The sequence below is a fragment of the Helobdella robusta genome (assembly GCF_000326865.2).
Source record: "Helobdella robusta unplaced genomic scaffold HELROscaffold_16, whole genome shotgun sequence".
Taxonomy (NCBI): Eukaryota; Metazoa; Annelida; class Clitellata; order Rhynchobdellida; family Glossiphoniidae; genus Helobdella; species Helobdella robusta.
The window spans coordinates 589,474-607,400 of record NW_008703893.1 but is presented as its reverse complement, the minus strand read 5'-3'; the positions used below and the strand labels follow the sequence as shown (position 1 = coordinate 607,400).

The 17,927-nt window shown below is 33.6% G+C and overlaps 2 protein-coding genes across 2 annotated transcripts; both read left to right on the top strand.

Moving 5' to 3' along the window:
• Positions 1–3,161: 3,161 nt before the first annotated feature.
• HELRODRAFT_169617 (hypothetical protein) lies at positions 3,162–7,998 on the top strand (the record flags this gene model as incomplete). Its single annotated transcript, XM_009015454.1, has 5 exons — positions 3,162–3,201; positions 6,374–6,454; positions 6,588–6,762; positions 6,956–7,459; positions 7,647–7,998. 5 exons carry the CDS (start codon positions 3,162–3,164, stop codon positions 7,996–7,998), a joined length of 1,152 nt encoding a protein of 383 aa, XP_009013702.1.
• Positions 7,999–9,352: 1,354 nt separating this feature from the next.
• On the top strand, positions 9,353–14,854 carry HELRODRAFT_110207 (hypothetical protein). The gene is made up of 13 exons (XM_009015453.1): positions 9,353–9,573; positions 9,757–9,942; positions 10,063–10,160; positions 10,540–10,777; positions 11,569–11,672; positions 11,867–11,976; positions 12,130–12,227; positions 12,376–12,489; positions 12,762–13,016; positions 13,252–13,422; positions 13,598–13,717; positions 13,943–14,141; positions 14,238–14,854. Exons 1-12 carry the CDS (start codon positions 9,385–9,387, stop codon positions 14,066–14,068), a joined length of 1,809 nt encoding a protein of 602 aa, XP_009013701.1. The 5' UTR covers positions 9,353–9,384; the 3' UTR covers positions 14,069–14,141; positions 14,238–14,854.
• Positions 14,855–17,927: the final 3,073 nt, after the last annotated feature.

The window sequence follows — 17,927 nt, the reverse complement described above, 5'->3', positions numbered from 1 at the left end:
ACTGCAGTCCTAGAGATAACTCTGAGTTAAAGCGTAATCACGTAATATATGAATTTAATTGCCCCTTTGACGGCTGAGACGTGCATCATCTTGTATTACAGAAATCACATGTCAACAGCATACAAGGTAGATAAAGCTATTCTTAAGCATATCATAAGCATATCATATCATGTGTATTTGTGTAAATATAAGCCATGCTTTTGACTTGAATGCGTCACATTGTGTGCGTGTGTGTACGTGTGCAGAAAACTTTATGTTGAGGTAAGGAAAATTCATTCGGGCAGGTAATCTTCCAACAATAAGATCTTAATTATCTTTAATCAAAATCAATTAACATTAGCTGGGAAAATAATTTTTTGCAAGCATTTCATTGGCAATATTAGAACTTTATCTTATTATATTAAATGAATAACTTTAACACAAACACATTCGCGTGTCTATATGAACACTCAAAGTAGAATGAGCACAAATTATAGAACAAACAAACAAACAAATAAACAAATGAACGAACAAACAAAAGAACGAACGAAACGGAAGAACGAACGAAACAAACAAACTCATAGATGCAATACCAACCAACCAGAAACGACAAATGCACATGCAAACATCTTTGTTGTATTTTGTTTAAAAAAAACTTTTACTACGAATTGCAAAACAAAATTCTTTAATAGAGGGTCGTCATTTTTTTCAGAGAATAATATTAATTTGTTTTTATTTAAAAAGAGAATACGGAAAAAATTCTCGACTCGAAAAATGTTATTTAATTTATAAAAGAAATACAGAAAATTAGATCAACAAATAATAAAATACAAAAGACAACAAAAACAGAACAGTGAAAAAAACGTTGTCATCATGTTTCCTATTGGGCAAATAAAGAAGCATGATAAAGTTTAAGTCTACAGAATTTCAACGCATTAAAGGCAACCTACGCCCGAACACGAACAGACGGTACATGCACAATTGCAAGCAAATAAAATTTTTATCAATCTATTCAAACGCCAATAAATACAAAATTATTAAAAAAAAATTGAAAAGTATTATTAAATTATAAAAATTGAACTATAGCAATTGTCATGAAAACTTAAAAAATTAATTTGCGTCATTAAGTTTTATATATTCAGCTCACAAATTGATGCTAACCTGAAAATGACTATTCCTATTTTAAAAGACTAAAAATCTGATGTGTCTTGTGCATATTGAAAATTAATGCCTCACATCGTAGCTCAACTTGTTTCGTAATTAGTGTTTAGGTTGAGAAAATGTGTCAGGATGGTAGCGCTAGATTTTATGTCTTTAAGGTAGAACGCTGTGGTATTTTTAAATTAAAAAAAATTGTAATCTTCCTCAAACAACTCGTTAAGTATATAATTTAATTCAGGGGTGGGAAAATTTTTGCTGAGAGGGCCGCATTGAAAATTTTTTTACCTTCGAAGGGCCGCAAATGTACTTAAATAGCAAATTTTTTCGACCCAGGGGCCTTTTTGGTGAACAAGGCCTCGCGAGTAACATGAAATAGCTCCGCGGGCCGCAGTTTGCCCCCTTCCCGATTTAATTCATTAATCATATAACTTGTTAAATAAATAAATAAAAAGATAAACTGCTCTGGTAGATAAATTGAACAAATATAATAAAACAATAAACAATAAAATAAATTGCTGCATTTTATTGCTCGCATACATCTAAAAATGATGCCACACGCGTAAGTGTTTGATGAAACACAAAAAAATCAGTCGTGAATTGCATTGCGTTGCAAATAGATATTTGCATATGAGCCTTTGAAAACAAAACTACAGCTGATGTTATTATCAATGTGTCTATATTGCTTGGAACAGAATTTTTTCCAGAATTTAAAGAATTATTTCGAATAGTAGATTGGGTAAACAACGGAGTCTGTTTATTTCATCAGTGTAATGAGATTGCTGGGCTGGGTTTGTAAGAGACGAAATCGAGTAATTTAAATAAATAAATAAAAAATCAAATAAATTTATTGAATGAAGCATATTCTATATTTTTATAGCATAAAGAATTTTTTCAAGTTTTTCTGTTAAATAGCACACACGCAAGTAAAGGCGAAATCGCTCAGGCATGTTTCAAGAAAACAGCAGCATCAACGACAACAACAGCAGTAGCTACAACAATAGCAACACAACAGCAACACAACAACAACAGCAACACAATAACAACTGCAGCACAATAACAACTGCAACACAACAACAACTGCAACACAACAACTGCAACACAACAACAACAACTGCAACACAACAACAACAACAATTTCATCGTCACAACCATTATTATCATTGCTGATGTCATCACAGTCCTCATTTTAATCATCGTTATCACGTTGTTACTAATGCCATCACCTTCGTCATCGTTGTAGTCATCATCATTGTAATAATAACCTTTCTCATTGTCATCGTGATAACCTTTCTCATTATCATTATCACTCAAACATAGGCGGTCTCACCCAACCATCACAAATGTAATTGATATTTTATGCTCTGGTTTGCGTGTGTGTGTGTTTGTTGTGTGTGTGGGAATGTGCGTGTGGAAATGTATATGTGTGTGTTGTGTTTGTGCGTGTGTATATGTTTGCATGTGCGTTAGTGTCTTAATAGTATGAAATAGTGTGAATGTGTCTGTATCTGTCTGTATCTGTATCGAAGGAAGCATTGTGACTTCAGAAGCGCTTGCTTCATTCGAGAATGTCAAAACAAATGATGTTTCAAACGTTTCTTTGAACATGTCGGCTCGTGTTGTTGAATTTCTTCAAACTACAGGTAGAGAGTTCCAGGTTTTTGCAGATGAAGCAGAAAATCTCCTCTTCCCAAAACGAGACGAATTGGATTTAAAAAGCACAAGATCACCATCATCGGATGATCTCAGTCGACTGGGATTTGTAATTTCTGAAACTAATTGTAGTCGTTCTTTCAAATAAGTTGGAGTGACCAGAAGAGCCAGTTTGAAAACGAGATTTTTTCTGGCATGAGGAGCCAATGTAGAACATTCCTGTGTGTGTACATATAAGCTTGAATCAAAGCTTCTAGTTGTGATTAACAAATACAACTGACTGATACACATAAATGCAGACGGACATACAGACATAGACGTACACACGCACACAGACGTACACGCAGACGTATTCACGCATTCCTTCGCGCATGCCTGGATACACTGAAAAATATAAAGCCCTCTTGCATGGTTGCACACGGGCGATGTTTCGTACAGAGGAGCTGCGGTCATTCACTCAGATGTTGTGTTGGTGGTTCATTCTGAATTGTATTAAAATGTGAAAAGTAATTTACTTACAATTTAATACTGTATACTATGCTGTTTTGTTTATTTTTGACCTTAGTACATGCGCGTGTGTGCACATTTGTGTGTGTGCAAATGTGTGTACGTGTATACAATATCTGATGACCAATTCATTCGATGACCCTCCAAAAATGAATGTTAAAGTCCAGAAAAGATTTGTGCGTTAACGACCAGTTAAATGAAAACTTGAGAGGTTGATGCTCTGAGTTTGATGTGATTTAAAATGCAAATTTGATTCCTCCAGCCTCGTTCCTCTAACTTGTTTTACTTGTATAACTTGTTTTTTTTTTATTTTGTGATAGGAATAGATTTACGTTTTCCAACTGGCTGTCATTCCAGTGCCTCAACAGGCATTCATTACACGTTCTAACAGGGTTCATTTATTCACATTCTGTTTTTGAATCCAAGACGCTCTTTAGATAATCTATATTATCGAGATAGGCTTTATTTGGAAACACATTGAAAACAAATTTGGAGGACGTATGACTCGCACACGTAGAAACACACGCAAACAAAAATGTTGCAAGTTGTTGACAAAGGAGAAAATTTGCACTGGTGGCCATAATTTAAATTGAGAGACGATGAATTTTTTATCCATCCATCAGTCAATGTAATTTGATTGTTATACCGCTCGTCTCGTCTGCTCCAAGTAACCGAAAGATTTTATTTATTCATCCGTTCGTTCATTCGTTTGTTCATATGTTCATTCGTTCGTTCGTTTGTTCATATGTTCATTCGTTCGTTCTTTGTTGTTCTGGGCCGGAAAAAACCATTCTGGAATTTTATAATTGTTATTGTCGTTATTATTGTTGTAGTTTTGTGCTGTCGTCGGCGCGGTGTTAACCTGTCTTTTTTCATTGCTGTGGAAAATTTTAACCTTGCTGTTGTTGTTGTTGTAGTTGTTGTTGTTGTAAATATATGTGAATGTAGCAAAGTAAAGCATGTTTGTGTGTGTTGTGCGTATCTGTGTGTGTGTGTGTGTGTCTGTGTGTGTGTGTGTGTGTGTGTGTGTTAATTACTAACTTTCATAAAGATAGATTTTTTTGCAAAGTTTTTCTGATTTTCAAGAATAATATATCCTGAAAATTTTTAACTCTCACAATGGTGTTCATATATTTAATTAAATTTCTTTATTGAATTCTTTCGCTATTCAACCTTTAATTCCTTTGATTTAGTATTACACTCTCACTCACTCACTCACTCACTCACTCACTCACTCACTCACTCACTCACTCACTCACTCACTCACTCACTCACTCACTCACTCACTCACTCACTCACTCACTCACTCACTCACTCACTCACTCACTCACTCACTCACTCACTCACTCACTCACTCACTCACGATTTATTTTCATTTGCCTCAAGAAGAACGTTTGTTTGTTATTTCAATTTAAGTTTCTGGGTTGTTTTTCTCTTTCTCTCTCTCTCTCTCTCTCTCTCTCTCTTTCTCTCGCTCTCCCTTTCCCCCTTCTCTATCTTTCTCCCTCTCACTTTCTCTCTCTCTTCACATGGCCTACCTGATGAAGAAGATGATTGTTAGTAAGATGATTACTTATGACATAGATAATGATATTGATGACAACGTATGATGATGAAGATGATGAAGATGAAATGAATGATGAAGATGCTGACTAAGATTATGCAAATAACTAATGTAAAATTTACAGACGGTGATTTAGATCATGATGACGTATTTTTTTACAGATGATAACATAGGATTATGACAGATGATGAAAAATATGACAACGCTAATGATAATGTAGATGGCTAAATTGGTGACGTGATGGTTTGAACGATGACGTAGATGATGACGTATTTATGGCGCGTATAGTTAAAAATTAATGAGGCATGTAATGGCCTCTATGTGATGGTATACATGAACGTGACGTGTTTATCAACAGCTGTTATTTTGATCTTTGGGGTACAACTTGATCATTTCAGCATTATCATTATTGTCCAGTTGGTCATCGTTATCACCATCATCACTGTCCAGTCATCATCATCCTCATCCTCCTCATCATCATCACTGTCCAATCATCATCATCCTCATCCTCATCATCATCATCATCACCATCATCACTGTCCAGTCATCATCATCCTCATCCTCATCATCATCATCACTGTCCAATCATCATCATCCTCATCCTCATCATCATCATTATCACCATCATCACTGTCCAGTCATCATCATCCTCATCCTCCTCATCATCATCATCACCATCATCACTGTCCAGTCATCATCATCCTCATCATCATCATCATCACCATCATCACTGTCCAGTCATCATCATCCTCATCCTCATCATCATCATCATCATCACTGTCCAATCATCATCGTCTTCATCATCAATCTCTACTCACCAATTGTAGTTAATCAATGTTGTTGTTGTTATCACCGCGCGAATCACTTTTTTGCTCATCATCGCTACAAAAATGTCGTTGTCCTTATAATTAAAGCTTGCACCAAAAGAGCATCATCATCATTCTTATTTCTATCCTAATTTTGTATTCATTATCATTTTCCTAATTTTCATCATTAACAGCATCTTTTTTTCCTATCCTTGGAAAACCTTTTGACGTCATCATTATTATTATCATCGTCATCGTCACCATCGTCATCATCTTCATCATTATTAATATTGTCATTATAATTTTTTCCACCCTAAATATCACCATCATCATCATCCTTACCGAATGTTCTTCCTGTTTTTATTTTCCGACTCATTAAATTAACATCAGAACTATCTTACAATCGTCATCAATTTCTTTAATCATCGTCATCATCATCTTCTTCTTCATCATCGTCACTATCACATTGTCTTTATATCATTACTTCAAAATTACTCACTAATAATCACTTTATTAATAGTTAACTCATCTTCCATCATCAACTTATAACCAGCATCATCGTTATTTTAGTCATTATATTATCGCATTTACATTGTTTATGTTATAACATTAAGACTGTGCTCATCATTATCATCATCATTACAGTAACATAGTCATACCTATCTTCACCATACAATACTACACCATACCACACCACACTACGCAGGCAACACAGCCCTGATGTATAGTTGCACTGTTGGCAATGACACAGCAACAGAAATCATTTTGAAGTCTTTCAGAAGATTAGGTATTGTATATTATATTGCCTACGCTTATACACTTTTATATCATCTGTCTGTCTGTCTGTCTGTCTGTCTGTCTGTCTCTCTATCTATCTATCCACCCATTTATCTATCGATCCATCCATTTCTATCATCCAGGTTTAAACGTCGACAACGTAAACAAGGAAGGCTACACTGCCCTGATGTTGGCAGCGATAAATTTGAACTGGGAATGCGCGAGCCTATTGGCTATCGAGGGCAGGGCTGACCTAACACTCTGCGATCCTATTGGTCGAACGGCCCAGCAAATTGCAATAGAGGCTGGAGCTTCTAGGTAATTTCAATTATTAGTTTTATTATTATTAGTAGTAGTAGTTGTAGTAGTAGTAGTAGAGTAGTAGTATTGGTAGTAGTCGTCGTCGTTGTAGTAGCAGTAGTGGCAGCAGCAGTATTATTATCAGTAGTAACATCGATGCTAACAACAACAATAATAATAATATGCAATAAAAACAATTCATCGAACGCAGAGCTCAGGTCCTGCCATTTTCCATCACATCCCGGAAGTTGAACAGATGCAAAGTAGCAAGATATAGGGCACTGGTCCGTGATGACGACGGAGATGACGACGACGAGGATGACGATGGTGAAGTTGCTGCTGCTGCTGCTGCTAGTGGTGGTAGTGGGATCAATGGTGAAGAATATGGAGATGAGGTTGATGAAAATAGCTTTGATACACGCTCTGAAAGAAAGTCTCCCAGAGTTACTATCAATGACATGGATGCCAAATTTGGAAAATATCGACAAATTATTAAGGATGATAATTGTAGTGGCAGCGTCAGTAACAACCTTAATGATAATAAAAATTTTGATGATAATAATAATGATGATGATGATGATGATAACAATAGTAATGATGATAATAACAATAGTAATCATGAATCTTCCGTTTTGGATATTAGAGAAAGGGCAGTCAATCAAAATCGTAGGATTAAAAGTTCCGATTTCGGAGAAAATCTTACAAAATCTGCAAGGTAATTTGCTGTGATACGGTTTTTCAAAATTATGTTCCTCTATTAATTGTAGCATATCTAGGATAGAAGTATTAGCATTTTGTGTCAATTTTGTTTGAAATAACTCTAAAAATGGATATAAATTGTAACAATGAATTTACGTGGCAATGATGATAACTTTTTGTTCTTCTCTCTAAAAACTTAGCAGGAACTCTCCTCATGCTGTTTCTCCGTCTCCGGGAAAGACCATGGCATCCAAATTCTTCAACACGTTCATATCAGGTGCCATTTGCTCGTCGGGGTTCGGCAAGTTGAAATTCAAAAAGGCAAAATCCAATATTCTGGGTTCTAAGGAAAGAAATGCTATGCATGCATCTTCAGAGTTTAAGAAGAGCGCCAAAACTGAAAGCATAATCAAGACTGATTCTGATTTGGATTCACTTCGTATCTCAAAGGTGGAGCGTTTGCGTTTGAACCGCGAATTTGATGGCGATCGTTTAAGTTTCAACGAGCGGCGTCTCAACTCCATGGATGAATCCATTTTTTGGATAAGGAAATAAATTTTCGACTTGATTTTTTTGTAAAATATCTATATTTCATAATATTTGACCCAAGAATAATTGGAAAAATGTAACAGATTGAATGCATTTATTTTTTTTAAATAAAATTGACGTTGATACGAATGAATTCGTTTTGTTTAATTGACTTTTGTAAAATAAATTATATAAAAAAGAAGGTCTTTCAAGTATATAGGTTTCAATATCACACAACCAAGTAAACTTGTTTTATTTTCAACATTGGGAATCGAAACAAATTTTAAACAAGAAAGAAAATTTAAATAAACATATAGACTTACCAAATTATTAAACTATTTCTACCAACATCAATCTTTATTGCTCTATTATTTTATTATTTATAAATGATAAATGAAGCAGTGGTAATTATAGCGCTGGTAATTTATGCAGTGATTTGCCCGATTGGTAATCTTATTCTAAGTACTTAATGACCTGCCCCTGTTGGAATTTTTCCGGTGGTCTTTAATGAAATATTTGCTGGAATCTTTTGTGAGTTTTAAAATCAAATTTGTTTTTTTTTGTTAGAGAATTTAATGGCGCATTTTTTTTCATTAAAATATTCATTCAATTTGGGGGATTTTTACGGCAAATGTCGTTTGCAAATGGTTGTCAAGCAGAGCTTTATTTTTGCTGGCATAGTTGTCAATCAGATCTCGTTTATTAAACAGTTTTCATTTGGGCTTTAATTTTATTTTAAAAGTTGAAACAATCAACATTTCACATTTATCGGAAGATGACGTGTAAGCAGTTTGGGAGTTTAAAAAAGTTGCAGTCTAGCAATTGAGATCATCACTGAGTAAGTGAACAACCAATGACTGGTTGGTAGCTTTCAGCAGCTGACTTCAAAATGGCGAAGCCACTTATATGAATGTAAATCATTCTTTTATTAAGAAAGCAGTTCAAAATGCACTAATTGGGTGTTGTTAGATCACTAATCTAATGCTAGATTTTCTTAGAAGTTGCAGATTCATTTGAAGGTCATTAGTAGAACATCCGTGTTGCTAGTTGCATGAATGGTGTATAATCATCATGTAGACAGATATTTATCATGCTTTATTTATTTCTTATTCTTACTCTTATATGAATACAGTTGATTCATTTCCTATCAATCAAATATTATATATAATATGTTGTGTACATATTGGACAAAATTATTAATTTAATGCTCCACTAAAATAATTATTTTATGTTAAAAATATGCAATAATAGAAGGTTTGATCATTAAAAAAAAATTTGTATGTTATTGAGAATTAGCAAATATTATCTTATAGACTTGAAAATTATCTTACTAAAAATTATTGGATTATGGAGGTTAGTAATTAAGACATTTATATTACAGTTTTGAGAAATAAAGAAATCTGACCAAGAAACATGGCTTCACTTTTGAAGACAAGTCGTCTGGTAGTTAATGGAGGTTGTAATCTTCTTTCGAAAACTGTCCTGCCCTCTGCCACAACAATTCGTCTGAAACATGCCACTGGCAAGAAGAGTAGCATCTATGAGCAGGGGGGTCCAAAGTACAGGGGCATTGAGCTCCTCAGGGATCCATCTGTCAACAAGGTTTGTTTCACATCTTGAGTACTTTTGAAATAATAATTATTGTAATAATGTGTAATTCTTTATATTTAACATGAGTTTTAACATCATTTGTTTATTTATTTTAAACATTTTGAACTCAGTTCATTCCATTAGACTTGAAAAAAAAATTATACTCATAATATAGTTTGCCAAATGACATACCAGGGCACAGCCTTCACCTTGAAGGAGCGTCAGTTGTTGGGCATCCATGGACTCCTTCCACCTGTCGTGTTCAGCCAACAGGAGCAACTTCAACGTGTGCTTGCCAACTTCAGGCGCTGCAACACGGATCTCGACAAGTTCATCTACCTCTCCAGTCTGCAGGATCGTAATGAAAAATTGTTCTACCAGGTGCATTCCTCATTTTAGATATTGTTGAAACATTTGTTTCAAACTTTGAAATTTTTAGTTTCAGTTTTTATTAAATTAATTGTTTAATTTATCAAATTTGTTTTTTTACTTTGCACTCAGCTTGTGTCAGAGAACATAGAAGAGATGGCTCCAATTATATACACGCCAACTGTTGGATTGGCTTGCCAAAAATATGGATTCATATTCAGAAAACCCAGGTAGGTAGTTGTTATATTTAATCATTCATTCATCATTAACTATTGATAATATTAAGTTTATAATTGTTGGTTGCAGGCTGGAGTTTGATGCTTACTTACTATATGTGGTCATTAAACATTTAAATTACATTATTTCTATATAAGTTCAGTAAACTTTGGCTAACAGATCTTTGACTTTTGAAAAGAGAGCTATATTTAAATGGTTATCACTATCATTAAAACCTGTCACAATGATTATCACTAGTTGCTTCTACACATATTAGCAACCAACCTTAATTTTACACAAAAAATGTACACCTCTGCATCAGCATCTGCACACATAAAGATGAATCCATGATGGCACACAAACACACGAGCATATTCTCTTTCTCACACACAGAGGTCTGTACATCACAATCAACGATCTTGGCCACGTCAACGAGATTCTCAGCAACTGGCCAGAGTCCAACGTCAAGGCTATTGTGGTGACAGACGGTGAGAGAATTTTAGGTCTCGGTGACTTGGGTGCATTTGGAATGGGAATTCCAGTTGGAAAGTTGTCATTGTACACTGCTATGGGAGGTGTCCCACCAGATCAATGCCTCCCTGTTGTCCTTGATGTTGGAACTGATAATGATGTGAGGGTTTTTTTTCATCCATTTTATCTTTGATTCATCTTTTTGCTATTCAATTGTTTATTTGTTTCTTTGGTTAAGCTAATGTTTAAAAATTTGATGTTTTTCGTTCAATTATTGATGTACACTTTGTAATAATTTAAGATTGTCATTCTGTATGATCATTGAAGCAAATGTAAACAACTGAACATTTAGTTTTATTTGATTTAGGTTTGGTTGTGTTTGATATAGACCAACATAGCATATTTCAACCATCACATGGGATCGTATTCATTCTCTTTGCTGTTGTCCAATTATTACCTTGGAACTGCAATCATCATTCATTATATATTTATATATATATATTTCTATATATATATTTCTATATACATATTTGTATTTGTAACTTTGTATTACATAGGTAGGTATTTATTCAGAAAACTAATAGGCTATTTGAACCTATATATGCTGGTTATTTAATTAATTATCTATATCCTCTATTATTATCTTGCGTGATGATGATGATGCTAAAATAATAATAATAAAAATGTTTAATGATAATTATTATTTATGTTACTTTTGTAACAGCTGTCCTATCAGCTGAGATAAAGTTTACAGGAAATCAAATTAGATTAACATGAAGAAAAAGTTAAATTAAATGAAATATTTCAAGTGTTAAAAAACCTGTTTATGTATATGTCTATATGTCTGTATGTATGAATATGAATGTGTAGGCTTACACACACGCACATACACACACACACGTACATAACACACACACATTTGTATATATATTTATTTTTTGCAAAACACAGGCCCTGCTGGACGACCCCATGTACATTGGGTTGAGGCACAAAAGAGTCAGGGGTCACAAGTATGACATGCTCATTGAGGAGTTCATGGAAGCTGTTGTTAAAAAGTTTGTTGTTTGTTTGTTGTTGTTATCGTTGCTACCGTTTGTGTTGTTGTTATTGCTGTTGTATTGTATTGTTGGTTGTTGGTGATAGTTCTTTCTTGTCTGGAACTTTATATGTTATAACTTATTATTTGAATTTGTTGTTTCTAATAGTTAATTGCTAGAATATCAGTCCTCTCCCGTGAAATACATTTCAGATATGGACAAGGTACCCTGGTGCAATTTGAAGATTTTGCAAACTCCAATGCATTCCGTCTGCTGGCCAAGTACAGAAACAAGTACCTGACATTTAACGACGACATCCAAGGTTGGTTGGTTGATTGAACAGTTGATTGGACACCACTTTGTATACTACTACTACTACTACTACTACTACTACTACTACTACTACTACTACTATTACTACTACTGCTACTACTACTACTACTGCTACTACTACTACTACTACTACTACTACCAGGTACAGCTTCAGTAGCAGTTGCTGGAATCATTGCAGCCATGAGAATCACAAAGACAAAGTTATCTGACCACAAGTTTCTTTTCCAGGGAGCTGGAGAGGTTAGTTTCTGGATAGTTTGTGGTCTGCTGTTCAATAACTGGTCGATTCGTTATCACTTACTGATTGGTTCATTGATTAGTGTATATCATTTATTGATTAGTGTATATTGTTGGCTAGTGTATAATATAACAAAAATTTTCTGACAAGGCCTCAATTGGCATAGCTGACCTGCTGGTGATGGCCATGAGATCAGAAGGAACAAGCAAGGAAGATGCCATCTCGAAGATTTGGATGGTTGATTCCAAGGGCCTGCTTGTCAAGGTTCAAATGTTTATCCTCTGTTCTACTCCTGTGTTATTTGACTGATTCATACGTTCATTCATTCATTTATTCAATTATCAGATGCTTCGTTTGAAAATTTGATTAATCAGTCAGTCAATTGATATATTTAGTAATAAGCTCACAATATGATTATTTAACCATTTAAATGCCTCTCAAAAATTTCCCTTATAACACTTGAAACCACTCCCACTGCATGAGAATATTACAGAATGAAATTGAATTTAGTGAAATAAATTTTGATGTTATAACAGAACAGATCAAGTGGAGGCATCACTCACCACAAGGCAGTGTACGCGAAGGAGTTTCAGGAGCTGAAGAACCTGGAAGAGATCTGTGAGGTGATCAAACCAACAGCAGCAATTGGAGCAGCTGCCATCAAGGGAGCATTCACTGAGAAGTTCATCAAAACCATGGGAGACAACAATGAGACACCAATCATCTTTGCACTGAGCAACCCAACTTCAAAGGCCGAGTGCTCTGCTGAACAGGCCTATCGTATCACTGAGGTAGGCCAGCTACGCATTGCTTGCTTGTTTATACTTTGAGGGGCTGTTTTGTGTTCTTGCACTTATTAAATTTTAAGTTGAACATGATGTCATTGTCTATTTTAGACAGTATATTTAGTATATGTTTGGTATACTTATAAAAAATTCAAACTAAATGATGTGAAGAGTTACATGAACATGACAATTGCACAGACACACAAGCAAGCAGACACATACATAAATTATCTCCAATCAGGGTCGTTGCATCTTTGCATCAGGAAGTCCATTTGACCCAGTTGAAATCAATGGAAAAGTTCTGCATCCAGGTCAGGGCAACAATGCCTACATCTTCCCTGGTGTTGCTCTCGGAGCTATCGTGTCCGGTGTCCACCATGTCACCGATGAGATGTTCTTGAAGGCATCCGAGGTAGCTGGCATGGTTGTGGTTTTGTTCGTTTTGAGATGGAAATGATGTGGAAATAGTTGTAGAGGTTATTATTTGTTTGATGTAATTACCTGAGAAATAGAAATATTGGACAGTCATATTTAATTATCAATTTCTTCAGTACCAGTTATTCGTTTGCGTCATATTAATGAAACAGGCCCTGGCAGAGATGGTTACAGAGAGTGATCTGAAAGAGGGTCGTGTCTACCCTCCCCTGCACACCGTACGAGATGTCTCCACTAAGCTCGCCACCAAGATTGTCGAGTATGCCTACAAGGTTGGTCTCACTGTTTGTTGATGTGGTTTGTTTGGAGGGTTTCAAGTGTCTCATTAGTATGTCAGTCTGATTGCTGGTCAGAAGTTAATATCAGTAACATTGCTTGTTATTGACCTCGTCATCGTCATTTAGAATTTGGTATTTTACCATATGGTATTTTACCATATGGTATTTTACCATTTAGTATTTTACCATATTATACCATCTCCGCACAATAAACAACAGGAACAGCTTGCTGAGACCTACCCGGAGCCGGAGAACAAGGAGGCATTCGTGCGCGACTACCAGTACCAGTCAGATTACGAATCATTCATCCCCAACACCTACCCGTGGCCAGGAATGAATGAGTGATTGAGCGAGTAATAAAGGGATAAACATTTCTCTAATTATGACGATGTTGAAGGTGATTATGATTATGATGATGGTGAAGAAGTTGACGATGATAATGAGGAAGGTGGTGATGATAGTGAAGTAGAATAGTGAAGTAATTATGACGATGTTGAAGGTGATTATGATTATGATGATGGTGAAGAAGTTGACGATGATAATGAGGAAGGTGGTGATGATAGTGAAGTAGATTAAAAGAATCAATTAATGAATACTTATAATATGCTGATAAGAGCGATTATTTTGAAATTATTTTGAAGAGATAAGAATAATTGTTAAGAAAAATCAGAGGCATTTTTTTAAAATAATAGTGACTCGTGTTTGTGTGCGTGCGCGTGTGTTGGTCTGTATCTGTATATGATTTATATACATGTTTGCAACATGCATCATGTAGATAAGAGGAACTAAGGGTCATTAATTTTTTATTTGGTGTTAATTTTAACATGCTTTAATGCATTAATAATAATGATATACAAATACATGTATTTTATACATGCTGAAAATTCATCGTTTATATTTAAAAGGTTTTTAATATTTTTGTTCAGTCTACATCATTTATAATCATTTTATTTATTTCCAGTAGAATTGGGCTACAGTTTTTTTTTTGTATCTTGTTACTTTTTCAATTTTTTCTCTCTTAAGACGTCAAACGAATAAGGATTCTGCAGTTGGAAAAATTCATTCTGATTTATCATCATGACTGCTTATGAGGAAGTTGTTTTGTTGAATATTTGTCTGTTTTACTTTATTTGTGTTGTTTGAAGTGTCGTCGTTTGTTACTGTTGTTATATACACACGTATGTATATATATATATATATATATATATATATATATATATATATGTATATATTTATATATGTATATATATGCATTATTAATCATTGTTAAATGTTCGTAGATACATTACCAGAATGGTTAACGACATGATTTTTAGTGTTCGATCGATGTTTAATCTTGTAATCGATCCGTTCGTTCGTTTGTTCGTTCGTTCTTTTGTTAGTTCTTCATCACATTCGGAGTGGGTTTTTGGCATTTTCTCTTTGTTTAGAGAGGGTTTTCAAACGCAAGCTTCTCATCTTTATTAGCTGTTGTTGTTTCATCATTCTATTTTTCCTATTTTGTCGATTTTTGTTCGATATTTTTTCTAACCACAATCAGATTTTGCTTTTCTCCAACAGTCAAGACAAGAGAAACATACTTAAATTACGTGCAGGCAGATGTACGTATGTACAGTGCACGGCTCATGTCTACGCAATTGTTACTTATGCATTGCCCCCTTTTAATCATACACCCTCATCTGTTTATTACAGTGAATATATTTATATTATCTATATTTATATTATCCATATTTATAGTTGATGTAGGATTATAATTAAGAGTAGTAATAATAATTATTGTTTGGTATAGTTATCATTATTACTATTTATTATTGATGTGACATTTACATGACTCCTGTTCTAATGCAATAATAATAGCAGGGTGGTTTTGTTTTGACAGAAGCGTTTTGTTTTTTTTTTAAGTTGTGTTTACACAAAATTTTCGTTGTAGGCTAATTTTAAATAATTATCTGACAAATATTATGAAAAATTTATAATAATTATTGTTATTATTTTATTTATATTATTATTTATGTTAAATTTTTTTCAGTAAGGTTACATAGAATTTATCATCTGATCATTTTTAGTTGTTTTTTTTACATGTATGCTGTAATTCTCCTTACGTTCATGATGGTTCTTATACACTCATTTGTTGTTAATTAGGCTAATTATATTCATATTTTTATTAATTCATTTATTCATTCATTCATTCGATCGATCGATCGATCACTCATTTATTTATTCGTTCATTCATCGTCTATATATTCGTATTAGATCATATTGTTGTATTTACACTTAACGTTTAACCATTTATTGACGCGGCCATTGATATTGATGACATTATAACACAACGCTAAGTACATCTCAGTTCCATTACTATTTCATTGCTAAAACACCTCGTTTGGTTTCCCTTAAGATGTTTAATAAATTGAAAATTAAAATTAATACGGTATGTTGGATTAAAATTAATATAATTATTGAAATTTCGTACGTTTATATCGAGAAAACTTATGCCGTATAGAATCTCTTCTGATTAGGGTTTATTGTGTTTGACTTTGTTTTGTTTTTAGATGAATGAATAAATAAATAATCATTATTTTAAACTTATTTTTTTCCTAGATTTAATGAAGATTTTGTGGCAGTTTCATAATAAAATAGTTTTGTTAACTCTGATAGTTCGTTATTAATGATTGTTACAGACGCGTAATCTATTTGTATGTTATTCCGTTATCAGATCAGATCCGCGTTGTAACTTTTTTTTACCACTAAATTAAAAGTATTTTTTTTTGAGTAAATTTGTTGAGATAAAATTATTTAAAAAGCTTCAATTTTCAAACGACATTTAGAAAATTATGACCTGTAATGAATTTATTTGTTTGTGTCTTAACGATAACAAGCTTAACGAAGCTTACTACTCTGTTGGCCATTGTGTTAGGTAGGATCTACCAAAAACCATTTATTAATCAGATTTCTTCTTTCTTCTGATATCCTTTCAGTCAAGATATATAGCCCTCTTAATTTCTTCAAATAATGTCAAAAAACGTTTTATATTTTTATTTACGCTCTGTCTCAAATTTGGCTCTGATTGTACCTAATATGTAGAGGTATCACCAATATATGAAAAGGTAGGAAATATTGTTAAATATTATAGATTGGTATGGTATAATTAACATGCATTTTTTGTAAACTTACGTGATTTATTATCTTTTTAAAACAATAATTTATTTGATAACGGACAGTGGAATTTTATTAATGTTAAATAAGCAGTTTTTTAATTGTAAGTGTTGATGGATGGTTGTGTAAAGAGTAAAGACTACGGATGATTACCGCGGTATGTCTCCGTTTTTAGCATTATACCAAAGAAAACAAAAAACATATATTGTTACAGCATCTATGGTTCACACTTAATTCACTTCGTGGCTAATTTAAAAGTTAATTTCGTCTGTATAACTGTGAGAATTTTTTAATTTTTTACCCATTAAAAAACATAATTAAATAATTAAATTAGTTAGTTAAAGTACGTGTGGGCTCAAAAACAGTTTTAAATTTAAATTTATTGCTAGTTTAATTATATTGCTGCTATATTTTTGCTATGCTGCCACTGTCACTGACTCCACTCCAAATAAATAACTTTTTTTTCACACAACAACTCAACTTCAAAAGTCTTTACTAAGGTTTTTTTAAATTAATATTAATTAATAATGACGTTATTATCTTCACTTATTAAGTTTAATTTAGTTTTAAAAGTAAACTAACCTAACCACTAAGACTAGGGTATTAAACTATTAATATTACTCATATTATAATACAATAAGACTATTACTGACCTACAGCTGCTATTTTGCTCTTCTAGCTAAATAGAGAAACTAAAACTGTAGGTGTGGTAGATAGTGTTAGCGTAGTAGGCTGGTAAGTGGTACTACACTACACCAGTAAGTAACTTACTAGTAGGTAGATTAAAAATAGAAAGCTAAACTGAAAGAACAGGAAACGACTTTGCCCATCTCCTTAATTAAATAATAAATAAGATAGAAAAGTTATATTTCTGTATAATGTTTTAATTTAAATTCATATTTTCATTTTGATTTTTCTATAAATAACTTTTGTGGTTAATATCTAGCATTAGATCTCCCACACTACATCACAGCCCACTACAGTACAGTGTCTGTTGTCACCACTGCCTCGTTAAGAAGTTGCTAAACTGTCAGTGCCAAACAAGATGAAT

Bases quoted from the DNA above. Each gene is read 5' to 3' on its own strand.
- HELRODRAFT_110207 (XM_009015453.1), top strand. From the start codon at position 9,385: ATGGCTTCACTTTTGAAGACAAGTCGTCTGGTAGTTAATGGAGGTTGT. The intron at 9,943-10,062 runs GTGCATTCCTCA...CTTTGCACTCAG, and splicing joins ATGAAAAATTGTTCTACCAG to CTTGTGTCAGAGAACATAGA. The intron at 11,673-11,866 runs GTTTGTTGTTTG...AATACATTTCAG, and splicing joins ATGGAAGCTGTTGTTAAAAA to ATATGGACAAGGTACCCTGG.